Below are 27,966 nucleotides of genomic sequence, written 5' to 3' on the forward strand. Positions count from 1 at the left end.
TTATACTGAACTTGAAAAAGGAACCACTTGCTTTCCAGCCACATACACTTCAGAAATATTCCGATCATCACCTGAAATAACATAGTCAAAACAGAGATTTGCACATAAATCTATGCATTGATTCAATTAGTGAAAATTATGCAATCCACAAAATAATTTTTGGAACACATGATTTGCAGTGACTGTTTCCTGGGACTGAGAAAGTTTATTTGGAGAGAAATAGGGCTACAACAAAGAGCAATGGATGCTTAAAATACCCATGCTTTTTTTTTTAAGAAATAAACCTAGCATTCAGCTGCTGCAATAGTGTCATGGGTTTTCTATATTCTTAGTAGGTGCAAACCCTGAAAATACTATACATCTGTACAGAAAACACATTGTTGTACAGTGCCTGAACTAACTCTTGTACCAAGCAGCCGTAAAGCTTGTTTGCCTCAGCCAGCATCTCAAAAAGGCAAAAGCCTAATTAAAGAATGACACAAACATAGCCAGAAATAACACCAGTTACCTCTACGCAACAACATAAGGTGCAGCACAGCTCTTGGTCCAGACGATGCCCTATAAAGAGTATCTATTCTCTTATTGGGGTAGCATGGTTTGCGCTGGGCTTTGGTTTTGTGTTTTTTTAAAGGCTGTGCTTTTTGTTTGAGAGTGAAAAAAGCATAGCGGCAACTGCTCTGCAGAAGCCCCTCTGAGCCAAACTGGTTCTGAAATGGTGACCAGCATGTCAGTGTTACCTTACTGTGAAATATGATTCAGCTCATATTGTAGCTAAAGATAGGTGTGGTAATAAATCTGACAAACTTGGTGCATCTAATCATCGCTGTCTACAACTGCCTGAAAGGAGGCTGTAGAGAGGTGGGGGTCAGTCTCTTCTCCCAAATCACAGGCGATAGGACAAGAGGAAATGGCCTTAAGCTGCGCCAGGGGAGGTTCAGATTGGATATTAGGAAAAATTTTTACACTGAAAGGGTTATTAAGCATTGGAATCGGCTGCCTAGGGAAGTGGTTGAGTCACCATCCCTGGCAGTATTTAAAAGACAGGTAGACATAGAGCTTAGAGATATGGTTTAGTGATGGTTTTTGTCAGTGTTAGATTGATGGTTGGACTAGATCATCTGAAAAGTCCCTTCCAACCTAGGCAATTCCGTGATTCTGTGTTAAACTGACTATATAACTATGTCCTAAAGAATAAAAGTTAAGTTGCTAAATTATTAGTTAGTATTTATAAATATATATTAATAAAGGCAAGTAAGTGTATATTTAATGAATGTAAATAAATAGTAACATTAATAAATAGTGACATACTCATGTTTATAAACAATGTAAATAAATATATTTAACTATTGTAAACAAGTGTATATCTAATTATGTATAAATAAAATTATTATTAACCTCCACATAAATTTAGGCAACTTTTGATGTATGAAACAGCAAAAGAATTTTATGTGGGCTGAGAATCAGAACATACCTAGATACAGGAACTTCTGCAGAGTGTCCTATAAAAAAATGGGAGAAAATAAAATTTAGAAAGCAGTATCTTAATTATTTGAATTATAATAATTATCATAATTCAGATCATAATTATTTGAAGCCTGAAAGACTTGATAAAAATAGGTTTCCCAAATATTCCTACTAACAGCAAAATCAAAACTTAATTTGCATGTTTTCTCATAAATAACTTTCAGTAAGTAGGCTGTATGTCTCAGGAAGAAAACTGCACAAGTTTGACAGTACAAACAAATATATATCTAAAACACAATACTTCCCCTTCCTCATTTTTAGAGTGCTCAAATTCATTTACTTATTGAAAAATCAGACAAAATTGTAAGCATTTTTAAAGTCCTAAGAACTGCTAATTTAGCTAAAAAGATTTAGACTTAAACTGGAAAATATTTTTTTCCAGAATTATTTGAATTAGGAAGAAGATTTAAAAATTAAAGAATTCAATCTAATCTAGATTATTGTGTTTGAAACAGATTAAGGAACAATCACCTCACTGCTTATACCCGCATTTCTAAGTAAATGGTGACATTCAGAGTAGAGATGGTGACAGACAGGCTGGCATCATCAGTAAATTCAAGTAACTGTTGCTCATTACCTTTTTTAATCATGAAACTTTTTTGTACGAGAAGGTGTGCATAATGCTAATATTGCTCATATGTGTGCATGAAAACTGTGCTTTCAACTCAAGTTAGCTGTCTTGTGATCTTGCTTAAATTTACAATAGCAGTGCAGTCACGGCAACCTAGCCTTTATCTGGGAACCAGTTGCCATTTTTGAATTTGAAATCGAAGTGTTAACAAAAACTGAATTGTTTTTTCTTAGCTGCCATTAGTCACTGCAAATAGATAACTCTAATTGTCAGCTTGGGCTAAAAAAACATGCATTAAAAATGTTACATGCATTTTTGCTCATGGGGACAGGGGCCAGTTGCTAAGGACAGCAAGATTCTACAAAAACCCAACCACCAAACCTCTTGGGCTGAAACACAGACAGCAGTGGTGTAGCACCCCCAATTCCTGCTACTGGAATAACTTTCAAAAGACTTATTCTGGCTGTATCATGGACCTTCCCCATATAATTTCCAGTATTTTTTTGTGTCATTAATCCTGTTCTGATTACCTCAAAATTATCAGCAGAGAATAAGTCAAAAGGGCTGTCTGAAGCCTTTGTGTTGATTAGCAGCGCATCAAATTCTTTGCCGACCTCGAAGTTTCCAATCACGTCGTCTAGTCCTAGAGCTGAGGAAGAAAATAAGGTCACAAACATCTCTTCAAAGGAAGCCACTATCCACCATGTGGAAGCACTTGGTAACTTACTTGAGATGTTCATAAGAAAAACGACAAGGATTTAGATGATTACGTAAAAAAATATGAAAGGAAATTCAACAGTGAGCATTATAGCATCTGAGTTCTGAACCAACTTCTCAGTAAAAACATGTATATTTTGATGAATTTCTGAAGGGCAGCTGTTAAAGGTAAAAGAAATCTGGAAAACAGTTTGAAATCCTCCTTTGATTTTTGTTCTTTGAATGTTCTCTCTTGATTTTGTGTCATTGCAGATCTTATGTATAGGCCACTAACTGTTTAAAGTGGACATTGCAAAAACGTTAAAGCTCCAAAAGGGGTAATGAAATGAAGTCAGAGAAACCGTAAAGTATATAATAAAAGGTGTGCAAAGAGGACAATGGATAACTAAGGGTAATTAGCAGGAATAAAGAACAATACAGTGTGGAAAAAAAATCAAAGCCAGATATGAAGGTCTCATACCCACCTGTAAGGCTTGTCTTGTCGTCTATTATTTAGCTTTGTTATTTCAAAGCTTCATTATAACCTCTGGTTCTCAGGTCCACAAGCACTGAAAATCTACAGTTCATCTTCACCAACTGGGTGCTTGCAAATGCTTAGAATACCTAAAGAGAGGCCTCTGTGTCTCCTTGGAAATGATTTAAGATAGTTCTAAGTTGTACAAAGTATCTGTGTATTAAATCAACTTTTCCAGTACTCTGGAGTTGAACTAAGTTATCAAAGGGGATAATATCTACAAATAATTCATTCACTTGTTTTCAGAGTGCTCCTGTCTGACAAAGGAACTTTAGCCTTCAGTGATGTTTGTGCATGGCAGGAACTTCACAATATCTTAAAGATGTTTAAACTTCTCCAAATGGTGAAATATTTTGGCTACCTATCAGTTTCAACTAAAATGATCTCATATTCCTTCGGGTTTGTGATCAGAATGCAATTTTCAGATTGAACACAAGAGGGTGACAAGTGTTTAGGAGTCTCAGCAAAGCAAATGACTGCAATGAAGAACCTCTCACTTAAATTTCCGCAAATTGTACTTGTCCAGGTTACTGGAAGGTTGTACGGTAATTTATATTCTATCCTTGAAACTGATTCAGTAAGGATAAAACAGTTCAATATATACAATATGTACAATAAAGACATTACTGAGTGTCCAGGTTTGAAGTAAAACCGAACCAATTTTCTGTTCTGTAATTTTACGTCCTAGCTAGGCCTCCTCTAGCTCTCTGAAATTAATGGCATATTGTGGAGGAAACTGCTCGTTCTCAGAATGATAAGACCAATGTTTGTGCTCCATGCCAAGGAATGGTATGCAGGGAGGCCCTTGCTTATACTTATTGCTATAACAACCAAGGTCAGCAAATTTCGTTATTTGCCCCTTAGAGAGTCAGAAATGGAAAAACGTAGAGGGGTCACATCTGTGGGGAGGAGTGGACAGGACAGGTGATCCAAAACTCACCAACTGGGGTATTCCATCCCATCTGCCCCATGCTCAGTATAAAAGCTGAGGGATCAAAGGGTCAACTCTCTTTCTGCAACGGCCGACGTCTGAAGAGGACTCTGTCTGTTCATCTGCCTTTGATCCCAGTTGGTGTGTTCCTGACTCCAGAGCTGGAATCCAGTTCCCATCCATTGCTGAGTCCAGTCTGGGACTTCCCCAGTGCCTGCCAGTGACCTGACTGTCATCCTGGGAGCTTGACACGGTTTTGTATATACTGTATCTATTTAATTATTTTTCCTCCTCTTTATTTTAATATTAATTCTTCATTAAAGTAGTTTAGTTCATTCTAAACTTCTAGATCTCCTTATCTCTTCCTCTCCTCTCTTTTTTTGGAGGGGAGGGGGTGGAAGGGCCATCTGTCGGGCTGGTTTTGGTAAATCCAGCCAAAACCACGACAGATTTATTGGCGCCCAACATGGGGCACAATTGTGGCATGACCCAAGCTCTGATAAGATTACCTGAATAGTTTGATTTCCAGCCTGCTCAGGGAGAACTGACAGCTTACATCATGTCATTCCTACAGAATATTTTATATGGTATTTTTAGAAAGCTTTGTATGAAGTCAATTGATGTAGTGGTGTTTAACTGGTCGAGTATATTGATTTTTTGTATTGAGATTGGTTTGTATTTGTTCTGTTTGGATGCGGTGGCCCAGGTGTGCTTCGTTGGTGTGGGCTAGTGTTCAGGTGTATGAGATCTGTGATTGTTAGGATATCCGCATGTCTCAGGCATCATATGATGGATCCTGTTGTTAATTACACTTTTGATTTTACCTGGGGAAAGTTTAGTTTGCCTGTTAGTGATTATCTCAAGGTGCTATCAACGGAATTAAGGGGTGAAAAACCTTTGGGCTGTCTAGAGAATGATTGTCTCTGTCATGTGATCCTGATTTTGATGCATATGGTACTGAATGTGCTGCAGGTGTTAATTATTATTAGATACGAGGAGGATCAGGGTGAGCATTATGTGACACACAATATTGCTACTCAGACACGGGTGGAATCAGGGATAGCAGGAACTCAGACAACGGCCCCAGCGACAGTCACAGCAGGGACACACACGGGTGCTGCCCCAGCCCCAGCGACAGTCACAGCAGGGACACACACGGGTGCTGCCCCAGCGACAGTCACAGCAGGGACACACACGGGTGCTGCCCCAGCGACAGTCACAGCAGGGACACACACGGGTGCTGCCCCAGCCCCAGCGACAGTCACAGCAGGGACACACACGGGTGCTGCCCCAGCCCCAGCGAGAGTCTCAGTGCAGACCAGCCCCGGCTCCGGCTCCAGCCCAAGCCCTGCCCGCGGCCCAAGCCAAGCCAGCGGCACCGGCCAAGGCCACGCCGGCACCGGCCAAGGCCACGCCGGCACCGGCCCCAGCAGCACCGGTTGCCCCCCGACCGGCTCCGGCACCGGCCAGGCCCGCACCTCCACCGGCTCCGGCCCCGGCCCAAGCCGCGCCCCGGCCCGGCCCGTCCCCGGTCACTCCCCAGCCGGCGGAAAAGTGACTCCGCCGCCCGCACCCCCCCACCCCTCTATCGAACTTCTACACTTCTAAATCTCCTTATCTCTTCCTCTCCTCTCTTTTTTTTTTTTTTTTCGGGGGGTGGGAAGGGCCATCTGTCGGGCTGGTTTGGGTAAATCCGGCCGAAACCACGACAGTAAGCAAGCCTAAGAACTCAGGCAAAAAAACCAAGAGTAGCTAGGAAGGGGAACCAAACATAAGTTTAGGATTTTTATAAGTTTTCCTGTCTGTATTTCAGCTAATTATTCTAAGCTTTTATGAGAAGAGTATGTATTGTGAGAGAGAAGACCTCTTCTTTTTGGTCCCCTGCCCATTTTCTGCCTTCTCTATTTCCCCGCTTGCTCCCAATTTCCCTCCAGAAATTCCCCATTCATTCCCCATTTCCCTCCAGAAATTCAAATACAGTCCTGAGAAGGCCTGTTTGATGATATTTTCATTACAACTTTCAAACTTCCATTAATAGTTCCCAATGGGTCTTTCTGACAACTACTAAAATGTTACACTACCACATCTTCAGCAGGTAGTGAGCTCAATTCTGCTAACTGAAATAGTAATAAATTTTTACTTATGTGTAGATTTGCTCTCTGCTAAATCATAAAAGTTCCAAGAAAACTTTGTTAATTGTATAAATCAGCGTGTGCATACTGATCATGACAAAACATGCCAGTGAACCAAAATAACCGATACACCGTATCAGTGTATTTTGCAGATGTAACTGTGTCTTAAACAACCATGGTGCATAACCTGTTTAAACTCTATGTTTTTCTCTGACTGAGGAGTGATTTTTGTGATGTTTTCATTTGCTGGAAAGGTAGTGACAAACTGCTTCACTGAGAGTTCAAAAAGCAGAAACAAAATTAGAAACTGATGACAATCAGGATGCATGATTTTATAGTAATTGCACAGCTTTTTCTCTAAATGCTGGTTGCTGAGAAAACAAAGTCTTTCCAATTGGTGTGACAAACATACAAGCACTAATGACTAAGAAGTCTGAGGAACTTTGCAAAGAAAATGTGCAACCCTGAAAAATCATTAAGATTCTATTATTAAACTCTCAATATCAATAGGAATACTCTTCTGTGATGAGCCTGGTATGGGTACGAGAGACCAAAGGATATCTCAGCCCAGCAGACACCATTTTAGACTTCACTCTGGCACCAGAAAATCTATGAATTCAGCCACCATTTAAAGACAGGGAGAGATAACATCAAAAAGAGCTGTAATTCTCTGTGTACACCCTGAAGAAATTTCTTCTTACCTTGGCTTCCTCCTAGAGTGGCTAGTTGAAAAGCTTCTTCAAGAGTTAGTCCTGTTTCATTCACTTTATTGATCTGAAGGATATTCGATGCCATCATTGTTTTCCTGATGGCATCAAGCATAGAAGCTGAATATCCACCTGCAACATCTAGAAGAGATCAGGCTGTTAGAAACAAGCTTTGGGTATAATTCTCTGGGTTAAATTTCTACGAGATTTAATTAAATGTTACAAAGTGGCAGATGTCATAAATGCAAAAAGTTTTACTGCCAAACGCTGTCTCTGAATGTATAATTACTAATAAAGGTGCTCTCATGTACAAAGTCAGGTAAATAGAACATAACACAATAACAGAAACCTTAAAAGCTGTTATTCAAGCCCTGTTTACTCTCATGACAGGAACAAAATTCTCTTCATTCATTTTTGGCTTTCTGTTTAAATACTTTTGGGCCTGCTCTAGATTTCAGTACTCTAGACTTCATTACTCTAGAAGCAGTAGAGGAAAAAAGTGGGTCCATGAGCTGGAGACATGCTGACTTTTAATACAAAAAAGTAGGCATATTTTTGCGTATCTCAATGGTTTCCAGAAGTAACCGTTTTTACAGAACACTACTGACCTGTGCCAAGTCCAAGCTTTACATTGTGTTTCAGAACCTTTTGCACATTCAAGACACCGCTGCGCAACCTGGATTAGAAAAAGAAATGGGTTCTGTGTGACACGTGCAGAGAAAGTTCAGGAAGAGTCAGGCTTCAGAGCGGCTTCATGACAAAGGCTCTCAGAACGCATGCAATAGATTGGGTTTATTGAACTGGGATAGAACAGTTGCATTCATACATTTGAAAGATGTGGTTTAATCACTAAAAATAAAGGCATTTTTTCTCAGTTAAAAACTCCCATAGTTTTATAGTTATCTCCTGAAAATGAGCTCTCAATATAACTGTGAAAAAATCCAAGTATGATATAAAGTATATTCCAGAAGATATGAGGTCATTTCATGAGTAGCAGTAAGTCATCACAAACAAGATATTGATTATGCTAAAGGCAAAATGACTGTAAATTTTTAGTACAGTATCTTGCCTGGATACCATACAGTATCTTATTTCTGCTTAATAAAAAGAAGACTATATAGCCCATTCCCATTTCCCCCAAACATATGCATGCTTTGTGGGGATGGGAGATGGCCTGCATCTGCCATTGGTAGAGCAATCAGAAGAAATAAAGTTTAAAAAAAATAATGTTTTATACATATATCTAGAGAGAGAGAGACAGAAAGAGAGAGAGATGACTGTACTGGACGATCACAAGTCAGTCCAGAGTTTACCACGCTGAAGTGGAGCAATAATTGTCACTCTTAATCTAATATGTCACTTCTGGCAGAATGGGATATCATACACATAGCCTTGTAAGGCTGCACTCAGGTTACTATATGAACAACAGCTTTATTAAATTGTACACCAATCTTTTTTTTTTCTTTTTTTCTTTTTTTTTTTAACTTACGAAAAATTAGAATTGGGACAATGTGAAATTGCAGCTCCACGAAGACTAAAAAGTTTCAGCTCTTCTTCAGAAAGATAACAGGCATGAGCCATCACTGTCTAAAGAAAAACAAAATCACCAATTTAGTCAACATTGCATTTACTTCAGTGCCTGTGATTTTTGCTGCACTGCTTTTAATAGCCAAAAGGACACCTATTACCATCAAGGAAAATTAAAGCGCTTCTTGAATGACACCCTTGAAATCAACACGGAAGAAACTCACATTAACTTCAGTATGCCTGACATATCACTCTCTCAGCTCTTTTTCATTTATTAATGTAAGTAGATAGGGTGCTGTTGACTCTTGCAGTGACAGCTGTGACCAAAGAGCTTCAAGGAACAAAAGCAAGAATTCCCCAGTTGCCCTAGCACTATAGTAACCTCATGACTTATATTTTGTAGCTAACACAGAGATTAAGTACTGGGGCCAGGAGTACGTCAGATACAGTGGAAGATGTATGTACTCTTAGCATGTTTCCCATTGTCTCTCTAAAGGTTTGGATCAGGTAGAGACATATATATGAATTATCTCTTAATTGAAATAATCTAATTTGTTATGCAACTGATTAATGACATTTCTTTCTTGGCCTACAAAGCTGATTTTAAAAATAAATTTACAAACAGCATACACAAAACATAGAAGTATAGGATAGTGTCATTTAATAGCACATAAACCAATTATTTCCAGACAAATCTACTTGGAATTACTTTATATGCCAAATGCCCACTCAAAGAAAAGAGCAAGAGCTCTGTTAGGCCTTGCAATCTGTTGATAAAAATGAGAACAGCACAGGGACTGTTTCCACTGAGCATCTCCTAATAGCACTGTACCCTTGCTGTCTTTACTCATCAAGCTCAAATGTAACTGAAAATGCAATGACAATAGCCACATTCTAAGTTAAGGACATACATATGGTAGCTGCTGAACCATATCTCTGCTGATCTGCACTTCTTTTAAAAAGAAGGAAATATTTCAGCCACAGCTCTGAAAAACATATTTTTAAAACATTAAAAAAAAATAATGGTGTCTTAGTTTTGGTGGTTTGGGAGGGGTGAACATCTGCGGTTTTGTTACGTTTGTGTTTCATAGAATGCTTCCCCAAACAATCAGAAGCCTGTTACCAGAAAGCACAGGTAACCCTGATTTTTTAGTGGCCATTTTCTGTGCTGTGCATATCAAAGTCTGACAGAATTAAGACCTATGTTTTTGCAGCACCAATATTCTCTTTGGTACACTGAAGCAACAAATCAGTGTGCATAGGACTATGCAAGAGAACAAAAGTTAATACTGTGTATATACTTAAGTAGCCCATATTGATTTCTCAGGTAAAAAGGACTGTAAATAAATAAATTATTTACTGGGGTACATTTTTGAAGACAAATGGGAGTTCAGTAGCTAAATCCCAAGGAGTTCCCAGCTGTCCTTTGTACCTCTGAAAATTCTCTCTTAAAATTTTAAATCGATTTGACTGATACTTAAGTACTCTGCTGTTCATATTCACTCTTGCATGGGCTCTCCACTACCTAATAAGATGAGCCGTTGCACTCCAACCTGTACTTAGTGTGGGCTGGTATGTGATCTGCTTGCATTTATCTCACCAGCATAAAGCTTCAGGCCACTGTGCCTCTCAATACTTGCTAAAATAAGCTAATGAGATGAGAGTGGTTTTGGGTAGTCAGAACAGTAGAGTGTACCTGCACGTATGTGAGGTTCACACACAGAACACAACAGGACAAGCTGCTTTTCTGTAGGAAACTGCCAAAAAATGAAGTTGGTCCTACCATAATATCATAGAATAAATCTTCAGGCAAAACCAGTGTGCAAGAACATCGTAATATAAGGGTAATTGGATACTGCCCGAGAATTACCAGCTCCTACAATACCGGCTCTACTTAGTCTGCTTCTGATCTCACTACCCTAGTTCTCTTTTTTCATTGGAAAATGGATCAGGCAGCACAAAATGCGTTTATTGCTCATCTCCCCTAAAATGCTTAGGAAAAGTGTGGGCTTGTCTAAAATTCCAGTAGCTTGACCAACACCTGTGTAACAGAGAACATAAAACCAAATTTATTTTCCCCGAGATGTCACTAACCTTGACAAAACATACAAACTTTTCAGTTAACTACAGTTAACCATCATATTCTCTATGGGGATAAATCTAGGCTACGCTGTGGGAGTTTTTATGCAGCTACCTTGCTGGTAAGCAGCTTGTTTTTGTCATACAATTCAGTATAATTCTGGTAGGCAGGAAACATGTTCTCCACAAGTTTGAGTTCTTCTTCATTCTCACTTACGTGACTCTGCAATAAGAAAATACAGAGCAATGAGTGCTTTAAATGGCGTTAAACCTGACATTACAACTTTCTGAGCAACCCAGTGGTGCTAAAGATATAATGATAGAAACTAGTATTTGTAAAGCCTACAGTTAGATCTCGTCCTTGGGATTCTCTTTTCATTGGAGAGGTCCCTGGGACCCAAAAGAGTAGCTCCATTTGTTCTTTTAAAAGTTATATGAGATGGTACGCCTGGACAGTCCATCCCAGTAGTTTGGTGACATAATGGCCCACTTGGTATTTGGTAAATGTTAAAATAATAAACAAAATAATACATATGACTGGGAAGTAGAAAAGAGAACCAGGATACCACAGAGGGGACCCTGGGATCAGGGCAACAGCTACCTACCTGCTCCATGTATCTTCAGATGGGCTGAATAATTCCTGGTCTCGGATAAAAATCTGATCCTCCTGTACTCCCATTGGAGCACATATTTTCAAAATGCCTACTTCATAATGGCAAAAAAATCCTAATGTAGCATAGCTTTAAAACAGTATTTGCTTAGAACTGTGTAATCAAAAAAGAAACACCTCAAAGTTCCAACAGCTTTAAAATATGTCTTTTTTAAATACAGAAACTTCATCACACTAGAAATCCTATAGCTATGCTAACAATGTTAAATAAGATACAAAGATGAGTAATTGTTTTCTGTACTGAAATCTGCTCTGTACAGAAACAGCAGAAGGCAGAGAGACAGACGTAACAGCCTTGGACCAGGGAGAGCAACCTTTAGCAGTCCAAGGGTTGCTCTAACCTAAAATACTGGCTGCTGGTCTCCTACTGACCATGCACTGGGACTTGATAAATTGTGCATCCTTCCAGCTATGAGCCTTCTCATTTCCTGTGCAGGTCACAATGTTCTTTCAGAGTACCGTTGATAATTTCAGAGGAATTTAAAAGACAGGCTCCAAGGTAAGAATGCAGTTTAAGTGTTTTGCTGAAATTATGAAAACTCCCTGGTCTGTATGCTGTCTATCCAAACTATTTAAATTCTGTACAGAGCTCTCAGATCTTACCTGTACATGGAGATCACGAGCCTGTGCTAAATCGCCAAGTGCAGACAGCAAATCCTCTGTGCAGGAAGGGCCAAAGCGGGGGGTTATTATAGGCTGTACCCTTGGATACTGAAAATATTAAAAAGACATGCTTGGGATTCTACATCTATATATCAGTAACCATAATTAAGACAAGCATTTACACAGCAATTACATTTTGTCTCCATCACTTACTGCTTCCTGCATCCTTGCCAATTCAAATTAAACTATATAGTCATTTCCTAATTTTTATTAGAAATTTAACCACAGAAATAGAGAATCAATTTTTTCTTCTGAAAACAGTTTTAATGAACCTTAGGAAAGAAGTTACTTTCATTAGAAGTCCTTCATCAAGTCACTGAGATTTTTACCAGACTTCAGGAGAAGCACTGGTTGTTTTCTCATATTTGCTGACAGTCCAGTATGCATTATGAGAAATAAGTCAGATGAATGACCAGATGTTTTTCTGAGTACCGCTTCTGTGACTGAAAAAGACATAACGATGCAAAACTGTAGAGTTCTGTAAAACCAAAGTCTTTTTCTTGTTCAATCTTCTCCAGTCATGATAGCAACGAACAGTCCGTATACCCCCTAGACAGGAAGATTAGGGTAGCACCAGATACGCTACATGGTAGGAAACAGTGGAGAAGACACCAAGACTAGGGCTACAGATGTGTACTTTACACCTTGCACATCTCGATTAAAATTGTCATTAAAAAATACAATGGTATTACAACTCTGCCTTCCGTCACAGGCAATAGTTGTGCATGTGGCATCACTGGAAGACCGTATGTGATAACTTGGTTTGCAGTTTCTTATACCATTCCCCAGAAACACAGAGCTCAGGACTTCTGCAGATTAGCCAACTTACTCTACTACATATGATTCAGGCATTAAACTCTAGGCATCTGCCTTTGAATATTTTGAGATACAAATGTCAACAAATTAAGCCATTGAAAACAAAATGCTGATAAGAAAAGTATACCTGTTTGTAATATTGGAGTGTAAACCTCTGTCTTTATCTCAGGACTATAAACCTAATTTATTTACAAACACACGGGAAGACATGTGCTCACCCCAAATACTAATTTGGTAATTGATTAGTAACTGTACTGTAAAAACACCGATTTCTGCTGATGAGAACTTCTTTTACTAGTCTATTCATATACCACAGAGTGATCAACTGACTTCCACCCTTCTTTAACATGAAATTGTCCTTTCTAGGAAGCCAAATATTTTTAAGTCAATAGAGAACATGCACAGAACATTACTCTGCTGTGCTTCGACCACATGAAACTGAATTTACACTGCTACAAATCCATTTCTCAACATCACTAGCAGAACATTTTTCAGACTTATGATATCTGTATACTGCACAGAAAGATGTGTATTTATTGATTTTTCAATAAGCCAGCAGTTTGTCAGAGGAATTAACTATTTCATATATTCACACAGCATCTTCTGAATACAGAAGCGAATACAAAGGAGAACTCTACTTACTTTCCTTTCCAGTAGCTCTTTAACAAACCTGAAAAAGGGTAGAAAAAAAAATCTGTTATAAATCTGTCATCTGTTATGAATTATGAAAAATATAGAAAATATTTACTGAGATACCCTATTAAGTATTTCAGACATAGATTAATTTTTTACAGAAAGTTGGGCCAGATTCTCAGATGAAATAAAAAGAAGCAACACAATGAAGTCAGGATAGTTACACCAAATTATGCTAGTTGTGAATTTGACCCTGAATATGCAGAATTTTTTTCATCTGCAATAATTAACATTAGACATGTGGTAATTACTCTGAGGTCTCTCTGAAAACCAAATACACGTTACATTAAATTCACTGAAAACATAATTATGAGCTACAACTGCAACATTAGAGAAAAAAAAAACCACTTAAATTTTCCATGAATTTAAATTACAGCATTAAATATATTCTATTATTTGAAGTCCTGTTTTCAAAAGATGCTGCAACATTTCATACCTCACTTACAGTAGTTGCACATGTCCCCGTTTGCTTAAAGGACCCTTGATTTTCTGGAAAATGCTTATATTAATGTTAGCATATAGACTATCTACCTTATGGAAAATACAGTATAGATTTACCTACTTTGTTAAATAAAAGAAGCCACCTCAGGGACTTCTACAAAAAAAACCCAAGCAATCAATATGGATAATGCAGATGAGCAAATAAAACATACTCTGACTTTGCAGGAAAGAAATTCTTTGAAAACTCATATGCACAGTGTATGCAAATAATTTCCAAAGCCAGTTTGAGATGGGTTCTGTACAGGATCTCTCTGAATTTTTATGTCATAGTTTATATTCAGAAAAACATGTAATTTTGGTCACAACAAAAATTGAATAAATTTGTCAATTATCTTCAGATGAAAAAGAAAATAACTCTGGAGGCTGGATTCACAACACTGAAGCTGGTGCTAGATCACCCGCTGGAAGTGACAGATCTAAGCCAAACTTCTCAATGACCAAAGGAGTTTGAGCCCACCATTGTCTAACTTTGAGAGCCAAAATGCATTGTGAATTAGGTGTTGTCTGTTTGATTCTCCTCTTACTGATTCACCTGCTATAATAACAAAATATTCACTAGAGTAGAAACTGTAACTCAAGTATAATGCTCGGGTGATAATCCAAAACCTCTGGATGGCTGTTTTCACTCTTTTTCACATTCTTTGAACAGTGTCAGGATTTTTTCAAAACTGAAATACCCTCTACTTTGTTGGGTTATGTAATTCTCTATGAGGAAAGAAGCTCAGGTTCCAACCACTGTCTTCTGTAGCAGAAGAACAGATTTGAGCGTGTTGTCCTCTTTCCAGATGACTACTACTATTAGTAGCATATAATGTATTCTATATTTCAGTTCCCTAACTTTTTATTCAACCCTCTTTACAGGAGAAAGATAGATACAAACTCTTGACTTGAATTTAGATTTAATGTATGAAGCAGTTGGAATTGTACATTATTTCCATGCATTCAATACATATATATCTGGAGGTAAACTGTAAAGAACCGAAATAAATGTAATACATTTTCTGGCAGCGTGACAGATCATTCTTAGGTTCTTAAAACAAACAAACAAACAAACAAAAACCCAAAACAAAAACAAAAACAAAACAAAAACAAACAAACAAACAAAAAAACCCCAACAAAACACAACAACAAAAAAACCCAAACAAAAAAAAAAAAAAAAAAAAAAAAAGGTTGCCCTCTTAAAGGAAGAGCTTTTTCATCTGTCTGCAATTGAATTGCTGTGGCTCAGACCTGATGAGGTAAGCACTCAATTCACACTGACAAGCACACAGGTCTCTTCTCTAGACAGCTATGGAGTACCTGTTGCACACTCTCATCCAAGGCTGAGAAACATTTGTTACTAGCACAATCACATGAGAAGTGAGTTAGAGGCGTAAGACAGGTATTTAAAAGAGAGCTATTAAGATTATTCTGAAGCTTTAAAAAATATCAGAACTGGAAGTTCTGCCACTTTCAGGCCCATTTCAGCAAGACTCATGCTGTATTATAAAAATTGGGGATTTACATGAAGGAAAACAAATGTTAGTACAGTGCTACATGTTTTAAAAATGTCTTTAAATATAAACACAACTAGAAAGCCATGACCATTTCTAACTTTTACTGGCATTCTTCTATCACAATTTGCAAAAATAAGACAGCAACTTCACACAAGTGCCATAAGATGTTTATATTACTGTTAAGTATTTTCTCTTTCAGCATGATATTTGAAATATTTATAAAAGTAAATAAATAGTACCATGAGAAAAGCTGTATGTCTGCTTAAGTATTTTCTGAGCATGGATGCAAAGACAAGGTAAACATAAGATTCCAGTCCTGGGTCCTCTCTGCCACATACATTGCTTTGATTTGATTCCCCTTCATTCTCTCAACTGCAAGTTAGAGTAATTTCACTGGTGCTATGCTGGAGAGGAGAACCACAGCATGTTTAAAATGGGGCATATGAAAGCTGACTCCTGCAACTTGAATAAAGCTTCATCCTAAACAGGGGAACAAAATAGCTCAGAAGTTAATGAGGGCAAAGGAACTGATCGCAACCCCACCAACCCATGTCAGGTCACATCCCTTCCACAGAGCTGTGAAGGGAAAAGAGGAGGCAGAAAGTAGACAACACCACACACATATTCTCTCCAAACCCTTAGAGCCGTAGCTTCTCCCTTTCTTTGGAAGAGCTAGAGAGAAGCCGCTTGGGCTATGCAGCAACTGGGTATGAAGGAATTGCCAGAACTGTAGGAAACAATACTGTCAGAAGAAAAAAACTCTTCCTAATAAATTTACACCGGTAAGTTCTTAGTCAGCTCCACATTCACTTTTCAGATGTATGAAAAGGTCTTGTTTCTAAAGGTTGTGACATCAATTTAATCACCTTACCTTTCTGTCTCTTGGACAGAGTCAGCAGTAATCTCTTTGTATTGTAGGACACTGTCATTCACATCCATGCAGACTTTTCCAACAAATGCTCGTTGACCAAATTTATCTGTTGAGATGCATAAGAATATAAAACTCAGAATCACTGGTTCTCAAAAACTGCTACCAACGCCTGTACTGAAATCAAAATAACAAATTTCACCCCAGTCAGCTTCAATTAAGATGAACAGAATTTAAGCTCTTTTCTTATCTTTAAGTTGAGACAATCCATGTGACTTTTAAGGCTAAAAATGAAAGAGAAAAAACCTCATTTAAATAGTTGTCCTCTTCCACATTAGTAGCCAACTTTATAAATGCCGTAATTGAGGACTAGATTACTATAGTTTAACCGCTACCAGAATTTATAATGGTAGTATATGAAGAAGACCACTGTGAAGTAGAGGATGAGAAACATAAGCTTCAAAGTACAGTAGCTGTAGTGGATGATGACCCTGAGTGGAGAAAAGCCACAAAATGGCTCCTAAAGAGAAAGGAAGCAGGTTCCTAACACGCTTCCCATGTGCAGTTGGAAGAAGAAAATTATCAGAGCTACTTCTAGCCTCTTTCTTGAGATTTATCCATGCCAGGACTCAGAACTCATGTGTAAAACTTAAAAGGAATGCATATAATATTAAATTCTAAGCTTTTAAATATGTTTCTAAATTAGATCTTTTTTGTCCACTTTTACGGAGTTGTTGAATACAACAGCTTCAAAGTTTCAGGTTTTCCTACAAAATCAGAAAGACTAGGGAATTTTTTATGGAAACTGAGATTCTCATTAAATTTCTCTGCTTTGGGAGCTGGCTGAGCCTTGAGAAATCCTGCAAGAATCACAATACTTTCAAACATCAGCCATTTGCAACGAGGAACAGAAGGGAGGGATGAGATCCTGACACAACTCCCACTGTTCTGGTTTTGGAGGGCGTGTGGAGATTTTTGATGTTGATTCTTAACTGAAACTCCAGAGTATCAGGAAATTAATGCACTAACTACACCTCTTGTCACTCAGCCCTTTAATCCTCAAATAGCAAAAGGATAGAAAGAGCAGAGAACTGCAGCTGAAGAGCAACTCCAGCAGACCTAATTCAAGCTCAACCAGCAGCTGATTTGGGAATGAAGACATTGGCAGAAACAACAGTAGGAGAGAGGCGGTTAACTGAACAAGGGTAACTAGGGTGGATTTTGGGGACACAGTATGACAGATACAACAAATAAAAAACAAATTAGTAGAAAGATCCCTAGCTAGCCTAAACCTCCTAAGCTCTGTTTCCTTCAACCAACACCGTCTGCACAAAATCCTTCAAAACTCAGTTAATCTTACCTATAATTTCAGCAAGAAGAAGAGAAGTGTCTGTGTAAATTGTTGCAAAGTAGCAAGCTGTAGTCGTTCCATTCTTTAGAGTTCGTCTCTATAAAAAGAAATCAGTTTCAACTGTCTGGAAAAAAAACAGTCAAGCTGCCAAAATGTAGAACAGGCAGTCTGATTTCAAACTGCGAGAACATTTAGTTATTGTGAAATTGCGCAGTGAAGTGGGAAGGTAAAATATAGATTTTTAATTTCATAATAGCTTTTTTAAGTCTGAGTGTTAATACATAAAAAAATCCTCTTCTAAATCCATACAGGATTTTAACAATGGATAACCACATAGAAACTAGTCTATATTTCCTTCACTCAAACTGGAAATAAATTCTGACTGTATTTGGAATACAAGCAACAAATTTATACAAGCAATATGTTATTTCCTAGTTTTGAAAGGCTCTCCAATTTTCACAGTGAAGCACTGTTTACCTAACATTAGCAAAGCAAGGCTTTTGGGAAAAAGTAGTGGTTTTTGTTTGGCCACCTGTTGTTGCTGGGAAAAATAGCCAGGCTTTCATGTATAAAACACCCTTTGTTATCCCTCAGTACACAGTAACAAACTTCAAGGTAAAAGTAAGTCAAGACCAACTGCTCAGAGTATAATTTAATTATTTATTTAATTGTACCATTTGAAAGGAGAGGGTGGTTAATACCTGTTCATACTGCATTTGGAGGACATAACAGTAAATGAAGAGCCATTTAAAGTTAAATTAAGTTACAGTGAAATTTACAGCTTCACTTGATCTTTGGACTAATGCATACTATATTGACTACCAATCCAACATACAGGTTTAAATTACATTTTTGGATTCTGGCTACAATGTAATTTGAGAATTTTATTTTATTTTTTTAATGAGATAGAAGGTACTACATCCAATGGAACTTTTGAGAATGGCTAGAGCTAATTACTTGACAAACATGAAGCCAAGCTCTGTCTTTTCCATACAATATGCAAATTAAAGACAATAATTAAAAAATATGTCTTTAAGGGTTCCTAAAATGAATCTCACAAATAACAATGTCATTACTGAGACAAACTACCTTTGTCTTTCTTAGCTTCTAAACCCCAGAATTCTCTACTTATGGTTTCCTAACCTCATTGTTTAATGAAATCTAAAACCATTCTGTTTTCAAAACATCAGCATGAAGAATTGACTTTCCTAAAATTTGAGGGGCCAGAGGAGGTTCGAGCTAAAATCTGACAAATTTCACCTGATTTGTTTCTTTTACCAGGTATAGAAAGTGATTATTGGAAACATAATTTTGATTTGAAAACATTTGCTATGCTTTCATTACAACTCCAAAAGTTCAAAGACACATATGAAACAATATCTGCTCCCTGTAGGTTTAGTCCTGTTTCTAACTGTTGAATGTTATTATCAGCCCCATCAAACATTGCAGAGCAACTGGTATTCTGCAGTATTTGGGGGTGAAGACATTTTCCTGACCTTGTCCTCTTTGATACACATGGGGAGAGCCTAACCATTGTGCTGGAGCTCCTACAACTAACTTCCACCTCTCACTGGCAGTTCTTTTCCAAACACCCTGCACAGTGAGTGCTTTAGCTGTGTGGATGTCACCCTGTCTCAACTGGTGAAGACAATAATAGTACGTTGAGGCACACAGCTGGAAGGTGAGATCACCTCTATGTTTTAAGTAGCTGAAGGCACATGTGATTGTCACTAGAGTTTATGACCAAGATGCTCCTACATATTTTTACTATGGCAGATAGCAGAAAGTTTTGTTTGGTTGGTTGGGGTTTTTTTGTAAAATTTGTGTGGCAAGGACAGTATAACTATTTATTTCATATTCACTATGCTATTATTTTGACAACACATGTTGTCACAGTATTAGACAAATGCAAGGCAACTTATGCTGTCCAAATCATTTAATCTGTTGAAGACATTTGAGTCCACATATTTTCATTTCATTGACACATTTCAGTTATCGGACAGAATCAGTACTCTGCAATGTGACCTAGCTGATTATTGCTTATCAAGTGGAATTTGACCCGAAAGCCTTTATATTGCTCAGAACCAGTCTAGCTCAAACACAGTCTCCCTCTTTGTGCCACACTACCATTGACAGATTTCACCTAAGGCCCCCACAGTGAAAGATATTCCTGCTACAAGGACCTCAGCTGTAGAAACATCATCCTTAATTACTCCAAACACCCCAGATTTGTTGTCACTGAGAAGCATTCTTCTCTTTCACAGTATTTGCCGAAGAAAAAGGAAACATCCTCTGTATTTTTTTTCACCATGTTTGGTTACTTCTGCATTGACGTTGTCAGCTTCTGCTGGCTATCCTAGCTCTGAGAGTACTCTTAAATGTTGGTCATTGTACTCAGATATCAGAAAAGACGATAAACAAGTTTGTTGTTAACCAAATGATTAAATGACCTGTCTTATCAGCAACAACAGAACAAGACTGGAACTGATAGGGGACAATCTTGGATGGCAATTAGAACAGTGGCTATGCTGTTGGTTTTATCTGGTTTTCATGACACTGAAACATGCTCCACTATTTCTGCTGACCTTCTGAAAACATACATATATTTCACAGTAATAAAATGACATTTGCAGTACTTACAACAACCCTGGTATACACTTCTTCTGCAAAATCACTGTCTTTGTATTTGGCTTCTGTTGGGAATGTGTAGGTAGTCAACCACTGCAAAAGAGGTAGATCTACTCTTGTGCCAGTAAATGAATATTGAGGGGCATGAATGTGTGTATCAACCATTCCTGGCATGAAGAATTCACTAGGGAAAGAAAAGAAAATTATAATAGTCCAAAATGTCACACAGTCCAAAATTTTCCACAGTAAGTAGTTTTGCTTTAAGCAGTACATTTGAGCAAAATCCACCAGAGTAAATGGCAATTACAGATTAACCTTCCTCTTTCAGCATCAGCCTATCAACTCCTACTGTATCTCTATCCATACTCCTGTTACGGTATGAAGCAGTTGAATAATAACTTTTACATGGCCTTATACACAGCTAACTGAGAGAAAAAGAGCATGATGAATCCAGTTATCTGTAATATTTACCCAGACTAAATACCAACAAATAAAGCCAAACTGACTTCACAATAACTAAAACGATTCCACCATAGAATCCACCTGAAGAAGGAAAGGGTTAGGCACAGTTTTGCTTCCTAGTATGGATATATTTGGAATGCCTCTAGCTGCCAGACCATTATATTCAGAAGACTGTAACTTTCTATATTCCAGTTTTCCTCTACATTATATATGTGTCTATATGTAAATATTCAATCAATGAATTTCAAGGTTTAATGGAAGAACTGTGTCTACAAATGCAGACACAGACACTGGTGAAGAAAATCTCTGCTCAATATATTGACAGGAAAGGCATATTTACAATGGAACTGTAATATTGTTTGTTGTCATGTCATATTCCTGCAATAACAGGGATGAATATATCAACATTACCAGGAAGTGGCTATAATTATTTTATTTCGTGCTGGAATTCCATACAGTTTAAAATTTCTCTCACTCCTCTGCCCTTCTCCCTGACTATTGAATGAACAGTGATTTCGTCTCTTTGTAGTTCCCCTTCTTCCTGTTTTCCTGCATGCTAGATATGCTGAAAGATCTTTCTCAATCTGATCCATATTTCCAGCACCTTCCATTTTCCTCAGGCTATTTCAAGTGAAGAAAACATCTGATGATTCATATATTCTGTATGATTATCCATCCAACAAAGCATACAGATTTTTTTAACAACTGAACACTAAAATGACACTCCAGCTCTAGATTCTAAGCCAGAAGTCATTTATAGTTGTGCTGCTACACGCAAAGAATAGTAGGTGAAATCCAAAAACTACTTCTCTTCACCAGAAAGGTGGAAGATTTCATTGGCTGAAGAAAAAAGTAATGCTGTGGCTGCAATTCGGTTAGAAATCCAAGGCTCTGTGTTTAGAGGATTTAAATCTTCTAATTTTATTAGGTTTTATTAAGGAGAATGTCAAAGCCTAAACAATTGAGCTTTACATCTGCAGTGTTAGTGTTACCTACATTTACTAAGTGTAGAGTTTCAAGCTAGTCAGGCATAGCCTGCTGTTAACAAAATGAATATAAAATGTAATCTCAAGAAAGAACGCCATTTACTTCTGTAAGCTCAGAAGTTATGTATGAAAGCTAAATATGGCAATTTTTTCTGTGCAGTGCAAATCAGCCAGCACAATTCAGCCATGGCTGCAGTCCCAAACCAAGGAATGCAAAAAGCACATGGACCTTCCAACCCTCCAATTCCCATTCAGGATGCAGACAGCTCTTGGGTTAAGAGCTCTCACAGAGCTGAAAGGGACTTTTTCCCATGAGGTTGGGTTTTATGTGCTCCCTGCCAAAACCTACTCACAGAGACTCACATTACTTCATTCAGAGCATAAACTGTATTTGCTGAAATTAATCTAAACAAAGCACATACTGGTTACTCAGTTCTCTTATGTCGGATGCTTTGAAACCCCACTTCTTAGCCAGCTGCTCTTGCTGATCAGTTTTTTCCAAAAATACAATCTAAAAGAAAGAAAACATAGTTAGATACTTTAAACCTGTATCCCAGGCTTTACATGAAGGCAAAATGAGGCATATCTAAAACAGACTTTACACACTGCAAAGGTGATAGGTTTGCATTGAAATACTTGCTCTTCCTGACTATCAAGCATGATTTTGAAATACCTAGTCATGATCCAGTGAATAACCACACCCTTTCTGTAACTTGTAAGAAAACAATTAATTCTTTCTCAAGTAACACACTTCAAGTAACTCTCAAGTAACACACTTCTCAAGAACTACACAGACTTCAGTGTCCACTGGCATTCCTGTAATGTACCAGCATGCTAGCAGTACAGTTAAGTCATTTCATTCACTGTGGAGGTGTGTGACAGCCTTATGGGAATGTAATTACATTGTTCGAAACCAGAGGGGTCAAATTAATTGCTTTGCCTAGGACTGATTGGCACTGAGCTAAGCATTTTCTAATTTTCTGCTTGTGTCATTAATGTTGGGTTCTTTTATTTTTTTTAAGTGTTGAGGAAGAGAAAAGAAATTGAGGGAAAAAACGTGGATAAAGTTTTCATTTTCTAGAGCAGACTAAAAGCATGTCTAAGATCTTTGCTTATTTAAAAAAAACTACAATCTGGATCCTAACTCAGACCCACTTTACTCCTGGAGGACATCAACTCCACTGCTGCTGAGTTACTGTTGCCACGTTAGAATTTTAGCACACTTTCTGTTTATCTTTGAATTGTATGGTATTTTGATCTACAACATGACTCTTGGGAGCTGAATTCTCAGGTCTTCAATTCTCTGGTCTGACAATAATCGGCATGACAACTCCCCAAGAAACAAGAAGCAGGGGAGGCCAGGAACTGCAATGCCCTCTACAGGGTCTAGGTGGGATCCGGGTTTCCACAACACCTGACAGAGAGGACCCTGCTGCCTCCCCTGGCCAAAGACTGGCTGTCCTGGGCTTCCAGGAATTCTTGCCAAAACACAGGTTCTGCCAGAAATCAACTCATGGTATTCTAACTCCCTTGGTATAAGAGCTTGTTCCTCTAAGTTCAAGGGAGCAATCTTACTGCTATCAGCATTCTTCTGCTCCTGTGAAGATTCCCACACTGAGGGCCTGTATCACCCTCATGACAGCAGTTTCTGAGGTAGCAATTAAAAAAACACATAAAGGCAAGATCAAGTTGCTGTAAAAAGACAATAGGAAGAAACTTAGGAAGAAGATCAAGAGGATCAAAAGAGCACTGTTTAGCAATTATTTGCACACCCATTTTTTTACGTGTGACATTACTTTTGCATTTTCTGTTTTTTCTATAGAGAAAAATAAGCAAAGGCTGCTAAACTATAGAAAAAAAGTTTTTGGCACCCTAGTCTTTTAAATGCACGTAGAGCATTTACTTTTTCTAAAGAGCAGATGTTTTAAAATTTTAGTCAGAAAAAAAACCCTATTAAAATCGTACCATCTAAATAAATACCACCCTAGCAAAAGCTGCAAGAATATTGTAGTCCATTAATACTTCACATGAAGCAGCATCTCTCGCCTTCTAAAGAGGAATACAGCCAGCTTAATTAGCTCTATATCTGCAGAAGGCTTAGAATACAGACCTACTGAAATTTCTGATGAGCAATAAAGAAAATGTCACTCAGATGCTGAAGTCAAAATGGTGCAGAATGAGTAATGTTAGAGCTGCTGAAAAAAAAAAAAAAAAAAAAAAGAAAAGGAAAGAGAGAGAAAAACATGAAATACCAGATGGCAAATTCTGGAAACAGGCGTTGCCATGGAAAAGAAGTGGCTATTATATACTGTTAGGGTGCAGAAAAATAAAACACTTAAATCATGGAAGAATGAAGAAAATATATTTCAAGGGAGCTGGACACATGACCTCATACACCTCATACCTGGTCAATCTGATCCAGTTAAAGATGTCCCTGCTTACTGCAGAGGTGTTGGACTAGGTGACCTTTAAAAGTCCCTTCCAACCCAACACATTCTATGATTCTATGATTCTACCCAACACATCCTATGATTCTATGATTCTAATTATTTTTGAATGCAGCTATGGATGAATCAGCAAGACATCTATACACTCTTTTCAAACTTCCCAGCAGAACTCCTTGGTAACCTAAGAGATATTTCCCATTGCTTCAAGATGCATTTGCTCTGGCCACCTTTCTAACACTGAATGTTTAAGGTCTTTGAGGTCCCAGGCTTGGACATTCGCTTGCACTGGTCCATTAAATTAGTTCTGGACCTTAACGCTGTAACAGCAAGGCAAAACTGTATGGCAGAGTCAGTACAGAGTCAAAAGAAGTGCACAGGCAAGACGAAGACCTTCAGCTTGTGAAGAAAGAAGTCAAGGAAGATAACCAGCACTTTGGGAAACATGTATCACAAAAGGGCAGATCAATGGTTGCAAACACCAGTGCCCAGACACTTCGATCAGTTCTGATGTGTCACTCGTGATGAGGCTAAGGATCCAAAGATGAAGAGCTGCTACCTCCCTACTCTAATGCCTAGCTGAGGCCTTTTGTTATTTCGAGAGATGCCCAAAGCTCCTCCATCAATGCATAGTTGGTCCACTAAACTATGCATCAACCCAGACACAGTAAACCCTGACTGCCTCCAAGCACTACAGTGCAGATAACTTTGCTACCAAAAGAATGGAAAGCAAACGGTACTGGCTGAAGAAACTCAGGGCTTTTTTTGATCCAACAGCACCTGTGTTACTTCTTTTCTGGCTATGACATTCATAGATGAACATAATTAAGGGGTCCATCCTTCTTTCCCCTCCAAACGCTTCTCTTCCCTCCTTGTTCGCACAATGATTATCTGACTTTTGCAATTAGAGACATGATACCAAATGCTTGCCTAGTTGCCAAAACTGGAATGCGAGGCTAGATGAGAGGCAGGAGCACTTACTAGACTCAGCTCCTGAACTAACAGCCCAGCCTACTGAGAAAGTCTAAGCAATGAATTCTAGATGGATGTTGGTGCGTTGGTACCTTCCTCCTTGTACAGCTTAACACACATCACTTGCTATCCCAGCTGGCTTAAATCAAACACTTATGTTTGGCAGTACTTAATAATATTAATTCTTATTCCACAACTCTCGCTCTTTTCATGCCTTCAACAGGAGCTTTTAGCTTAATATTTGTTCTATTTACTTAATATTCTACTCAGCTAAGTTAATTACACCAACATTTAAAGTCACATTTTGCACCTGTCTCTATTTTCTTTACCCTGAGGAATACTACTCTTTGTATTTGCCATTCCTCAAGACTGGCATCCCACTGCTCTGCAAACCACTCAGTTAAACACAGCCCTTATTTTGCTAAATTAAAGATAACTTGGGACATCAAACCTGACAGCAGAGTTTTCCTTGCTAAAGCTCCCTTTTCTTCTACAGGCAAAGCACAGAGAGCTGACATTTCATCCGTGGGCTTTACCAGCCAAGTAACTCCACATGCAGCGGGGGTTTGGACAGTGCTTCTGTCACACTGGTTGTACGCTCCTGTCCTTCAGAGGACAGGCAGGGACTCATTCTGGAGAACAGGACCTGGCTGTTCACAAAAGCTGATCTGTTCACCCATCACAGACCATGCAAGATCCTTCCATGATGGAGTCAGCAACATGAGGCAAAAGAATGACAGCTATTTAGTTAAACTTACTTCTTTGGGAGTAATAATGAAACAGTTTTGGTGTAAATTGGACAACAAAGGTAAGCAATTTTCTAACCACCATGTCCTCCTTGAAAAGCCAACTCTTCCATGATTCCAGTGGAAGTTTTGCATGAGGTTAAATTATGAGTAATAGGCTAAAGGGTACTAAAACTCATCGTATCAGATCCTAGAATAATAAAATGCCAAGAATTTGTATTAAAAAGATAAGAAAATTAAAATCCTTGTCACTGCAGTCTGATGGGTATTTTATTTTTGGACAACAGTGTTTTACTGGAAATTTTTTTTTTTTTAAAACAACTGCATGGGAATGTGCCAATTTATGCAAAAAAACAACATTGAGTGAATTCCTGTTCACTAGCAGAAGGGAAGAGCGACAGAGAGCACAGATCCCTAGGTATAGCTTACTAAGGCATCTGTTCTTCAAGAAAATCACTTAAAGGTCTTGATTTCCTAAGGATGCTGAGTAGGGACCCTTTCCCAGAAACCGCCAGCAGAGAGAGCAGGATGGCATATGAGTTTCTCCCTCCTGCACCTGAGTTACACAAACCGAGCTCTTTTTTTATTCAGCTCTATTGTTTTTAGTTGACACCAGCCAATACATAGTTATGCAAGTTTTTATTCCCCTCCTGTACATCTCATAGACTTTGCTATGCCTTGCACAACACTCCTCAAGAGCTGTAAGAGAGCTGTCTTTAAACAGGCCCTCACAGACCAGTAGAAACAGAGAAAATAAACACTATAAGGGCTCAAAGAGTGTTTTGCACAGATTTCAAAGGCTATTGAAGCCTGACACACTGAAAGCTGTTATTTAGCAGCAAAAAGAAAATGACCTTTTTTAAATCATATATAAGATACCTAAATATATTATGGAGTCTATAAGAAAATACCACTGTATCTACACAACATGCACTGTGCAACTGAGTTTCACCTGTGATGCTGCTAAGAGAGTGATACAGCTTTCCTGCCAGAATCGATCTTGCATTATCAGTAAGTGTAACATTTGTTTTAAACTTGGCTTGTACCACTAACATGCCCAACGTCAACATCTTCCTAACTCTTTGTGGGTATATGCCATGGTTTTTCTTGTGACAATGGAAAAAAAAAAAAAAAAAAAGCCTCACTTAGAAGGCTGTGCATGAGTACAGAGGGCACACTGAAATTACTCACGATCATTATTTGATACTTAGAGAATGACAAACCGGCTTGTGAAACTGAAAGAAAACTGAGAGAATCTGGAAGAATGCCTGGTCCAGGCGCACTGCTGCTTTGGAAACATTGAGCACACTTCAACAACAGATTTAGGCTACCTGCAGACTCGTGCCAAGGAGGTAATGCACCATCCCGGTTACCTCCAGCTCCTGCAGGCATGAAATCCCATCTCCGCGGCTCTCTCCTCTTGCCGACACACGCCGACTACTTCCAGCGCCAAAATTTTCCACTTTCTCCCTACAGACCGGCGGAGACGGCCCTGACCCTCACCACCCCCGGAAAGGCACTCGGGACCCAAAAGGGGCATTTTCAGCCCAAGACAGGGGGACACCAGGTGAGAGCGGGACACTTGAAGACCACTGCCCCGGCGGAGCGGGGTCCCACGCCCGCCCCGGCCGCCCCCGCAACACCCCTTCCCTCACCCCCCGCGCTCACCGTCCCGTTATCGTCCACCCCCAGCAGGTGTCCGTGGAGGATCTCCATGGGCGCAGAAGCGCTGGAGTGCACGAAGGTCCCCCTGAAGACGTGGGCGAGCGGCGGGCGCTGCGGGGAGCCCATGGCGGCCGCCGACGGAGCTGGCTTCGCCGTGGCGGAGGCGGTTGGAAGCTGCCTCCCAGCAGTCTGCCGCACCTCGGTGTCCCCCGGTGCCGACGGCGGCTTCCTGGAGCTGTCACCATTTCCCCACCCCCTGGTGACTTTTTCTTGGGGGAGTGGTTTCGGCGGAGGGAGGGCGGA

At 38.9% G+C, this 27,966-nt stretch overlaps 1 protein-coding gene across 1 annotated transcript; it reads right to left on the reverse strand.

Annotated features, from left to right (window-relative positions):
• Positions 1-27,908, reverse strand: GDA (guanine deaminase). Its single transcript, XM_074166135.1, has 14 exons — positions 27,667-27,908; positions 22,259-22,347; positions 20,401-20,572; positions 17,770-17,857; positions 16,413-16,518; positions 13,494-13,521; positions 11,976-12,083; positions 10,818-10,925; positions 8,586-8,683; positions 7,705-7,772; positions 7,091-7,237; positions 2,626-2,744; positions 1,472-1,499; positions 1-71 (listed from the first exon to the last, which is right to left on the reverse strand). Exons 1-14 carry the CDS (start codon positions 27,787-27,789, stop codon positions 1-3), a joined length of 1,353 nt encoding a protein of 450 aa, XP_074022236.1. The 5' UTR covers positions 27,790-27,908.
• Between the last annotated feature and the right edge of the window lie 58 nt (positions 27,909-27,966).

Source organism: Numenius arquata, chromosome Z, assembly GCF_964106895.1.
Source record: "Numenius arquata chromosome Z, bNumArq3.hap1.1, whole genome shotgun sequence".
Taxonomy (NCBI): domain Eukaryota; kingdom Metazoa; phylum Chordata; class Aves; order Charadriiformes; family Scolopacidae; genus Numenius; species Numenius arquata.